General features: G+C 44.8%; 1 protein-coding gene across 1 annotated transcript in view; it reads right to left on the reverse strand.

Annotated features, from left to right (window-relative positions):
- Positions 1–2,975, reverse strand: part of tns1b (tensin 1b) — a gene marked incomplete at its 5' end in the record, with an annotated part of 180,343 nt that extends 177,368 nt beyond the window's left edge. Inside the window, one exon of the mRNA XM_084311394.1 lies at positions 2,212–2,975. Coding sequence (XP_084167520.1) covers positions 2,212–2,975 — 764 coding nt within the window. The remainder of the gene's footprint in view (positions 1–2,211) is intronic.
- Between the last annotated feature and the right edge of the window lie 446 nt (positions 2,976–3,421).

Below are 3,421 nucleotides of genomic sequence, written 5' to 3' on the forward strand. Positions count from 1 at the left end.
AACCACAACAAAGAAAAAACTCAAATCAGCTCAATTGCCAACACCAACTCATCTTCCATTACAGAGCACAACACTCCTTTATGTGCCCATATATCAGTGAACTGATCTAGGTTGTTCAATGCTCTATAATAATTAAAATCTATGCTCAGTCTGGCTTTGATCATTTTTCTGAACAGACATACAGCATCATGATCCAAGATCTGTCCTATCTTATTCCTCCTACTGAGATACACAGCCATCTTTGCTCTCCCTAAAATGAAATTAAAAAGATGACACTTGCTTCTTTCCCTTCTACAGTATTTAAAACCTAAAATGTACCTCTCTTTCGAGAACACCTCTTCACCGGACTGGAAAAGTCTCTCTAGTAACCCTAGCAGAGGCAGCAGCCTGGAACAGTCCAGAAAACAGTGGAAAACTGTTTCCCTTTGCGCACAAAAAGGACAGTCATGTGAGACGTTAGGGTTCAATATGGAAATAAAAGAATTGACAGCCACTATACCATGTAAAACCCTCCACTGCAGATCGCCAATTATTTTGAATAACGGTGGTTTGTACAGTGCTCGCCACTCTGGTTTCACCTCATCACTGAGACCAAGGTGCGCTCTCCAGGGAGTGTCACCTCTCCCGTTGAGCTTCTCCTTGTTGAGAACCTTGACTAACAGTCTGTACAAACATTTTCCATCACCCTCATCAAAAAACACACCAGAAACATCTCCCATTGCTAAAAGAGGCCCTGTGCAATTTTTTAAATCAGGCTGCAGCTTAAAACTAGGAAACATATCCTCATCACTAGGATGAAGAAACCCGTTTTTAAACTCTGTCAACATGCAACGTTCTATCTCACTGAGCCCCTGCTTCCATTTTCCCAGCATCATGCTGACCGTCCTGATGGATTTCACTCCCAGGCGTGAAGCAAGAGCAGCAGCATTGTCCATGTTCGCTCCTGTCAATTCCACAACATGGCCCAGTGTGGTGATCTTTGACCTGCAGAGCTGCCCGGAAAATGTCAGACCTGGCCCACCAGCTACGTCCAAACGTGCTCCCAGCACAACTGGCTCCTTCAAAAGCCAGAACAGTGATTTTGAGTAATCCAGCGGTCCTTTATCGAACAAACTCCATGTTTTAAAAAGTACACGATAAAAAACAGGCAGAACATTTAAACGAGCACCGCTAAAATCCATCAAAAACAGAGAGTTCGACAGTCCCAGCCATCCAAGCTGTTGCAGTATGGCACAAGCCACCGGCCTCCACACCAAGTCTTTTGGTCCATAAAAAAGTCTCTGAATGAACTGGAGTCGAAAAGTTGCACCCCTACTGCACAGATGCACAAGACCCTGCCCACCCTCCTCCTTGGGCAGGTACAAAACACTCTGGGGCACCCAGTGCAGCTTGTCCCAGAAAAAATCTAAAAAACAAGCTTGAAGTTTAGGGAGAAGGTCTATTGGGGGATCAACACACATCAGACGATGCCACAATTTAGAAGACACTAGGTTATTGATCACCAGAACACGGCCCCTATACGACATGTTTGGCACAATCCACTTCCATTTCTTTAAACGACCTTGAGCTATTTCCAGTACATTTTCCCAGTTTTTCCTTTTAAAAGTCTCATCCCCTAAAAACACTCCCAGATATTTGAAACCTCCCTTTTTCCAATGCAGGCCCCCTGGTAAAGTGAGTCTGTTGCACAACGTACCCACCATGATTGCTTCGCTCTTCCCCCAATTTACCTTAGCCGAGGAAATCAAAGCAAAACGTCCCACATTTTCAACTAACACATTGATGTCCTCTTGTTTATTTATAAAAATAACCAAGTCATCTGCATATGCTGAAAGCTTAAAAGGTGCAATACAACCAGGGACACTTACCCCCGAGATGCCTGCCCTGAGCCTGTGTAGCAGGGGTTCAAATGCCAGGGAATACAGCATTCCCGACAATGAACACCCCTGCCTAATACCCCTCTGGATTTTAAAAGGAGCACTCAAACCACCATTAATCTTAAGCACACTCTCAATGTTACTGTACAAGGCCTTGATCTTGGCTATGAGACCTGGGCTGAAACCAAAGGCCTCTAGAGTTTTCCACAAGTACTGGTGTTCAACCCTGTCAAAAGCCTTTTCCTGATCTATGGAAATAAGACCAGTTTCCAAACCCAATGCACTAGAGATGTCCAAAAAATCCCGAATCAGAAACACATTGTCACTGACCAACCTGTCAGGCACACAATAGGTCTGGTCACGATGGATCACCTGCCCCATTACCTCCCTCAGCCTGGTAGCTAGCACCTTGGAGAGGAGCTTGTATTCTGTACACAAAAGTGAGACAGGTCTCCAGTTCCTGATCTCCATTAAGTCTCCCTTCTTTGGCAACAGTGTGAGTACTGCCCTCCTGCAGCTCAGCGGCAGCTGCCCTCCAATAAGACTGTCTCCGAGCACCATCAGGAGATCTTCTCCCAACACTGCCCACATGGTTTTATAAAACTCAACAGGTAATCCGTCTATACCCGGAGCTTTCCCATTTTCCATGCTCTGCAGGGCAGTATGGAGCTCATCAAGAGACACATCCGCCTCCAACTCTGCACTGGACTCTTTCTCTACCTTTGGTAGGCCTTCATAGAAACCATGAGATTCCTCTTGCTCCTCTCCAAGTTCAGACTGGAAAAGGCTACTATAAAAACCCACAGCATGCCTCCTGATGTCAGTGGACTCAGACAGTATCTGACCTGTGTCTGAGCGCATGCTGTGGATGAGCCTCTTCTGCCCATTCTTGCGCTCCAGACCGAAAAAAAAACGGGAAGATGCATCCATCTCTGAGATGTTTCTGAAACGTGACCTCACCAGAGCACCCTGTGCTGAAATACCTAACAGGTCAGCCAGAGCAGACTTTTTAACTTTGAGAGCTCCAATATGGCCTCGATCTCCTGTGGATTCTGCTAGCTCTTGAAGCTCCTCCACATCAATCTCCAGAGCCTTCATAGACCTGGCGATATCCCTAGTAACATTTAGAGTGTACTGTTGGCAGAACTGCTTAATTTTACACTTCCCCACATCCCACCACTGCTGTAGTGAGATGAAACTGGCCTTTGTCTGCTTATGAACCTTCCATAAGAAGGTAAAAGCGTCCACAAAATTTTTATCAGTTAAAAGAGACGTATTAAAATGCCAGTAAGCACTTTGTGGCTTTACACACTTGATAAAAACAGAACAGTACACAAGAGAATGGTCAGTAAAACCAACAGGGGTTATATAACAATTATTAAAAACACTAAAATGGTGTTTAAAACAATAAAACCGATCAAGTCTGGCCAAAGATAATAAATTATCTCTAGTGTGAACCCATGTGTATTGCCTCTGCTTTTGATGCATTCGTCTCCACACATCACTCAGCTCATACGTCTCAATCACCCTAGAGAGACGACTAC

Source organism: Notolepis coatsorum, assembly GCF_963971535.1.
Source record: "Notolepis coatsorum genome assembly, chromosome: 3".
In the NCBI taxonomy this organism is placed as follows: domain Eukaryota; kingdom Metazoa; phylum Chordata; class Actinopteri; order Aulopiformes; family Paralepididae; genus Notolepis; species Notolepis coatsorum.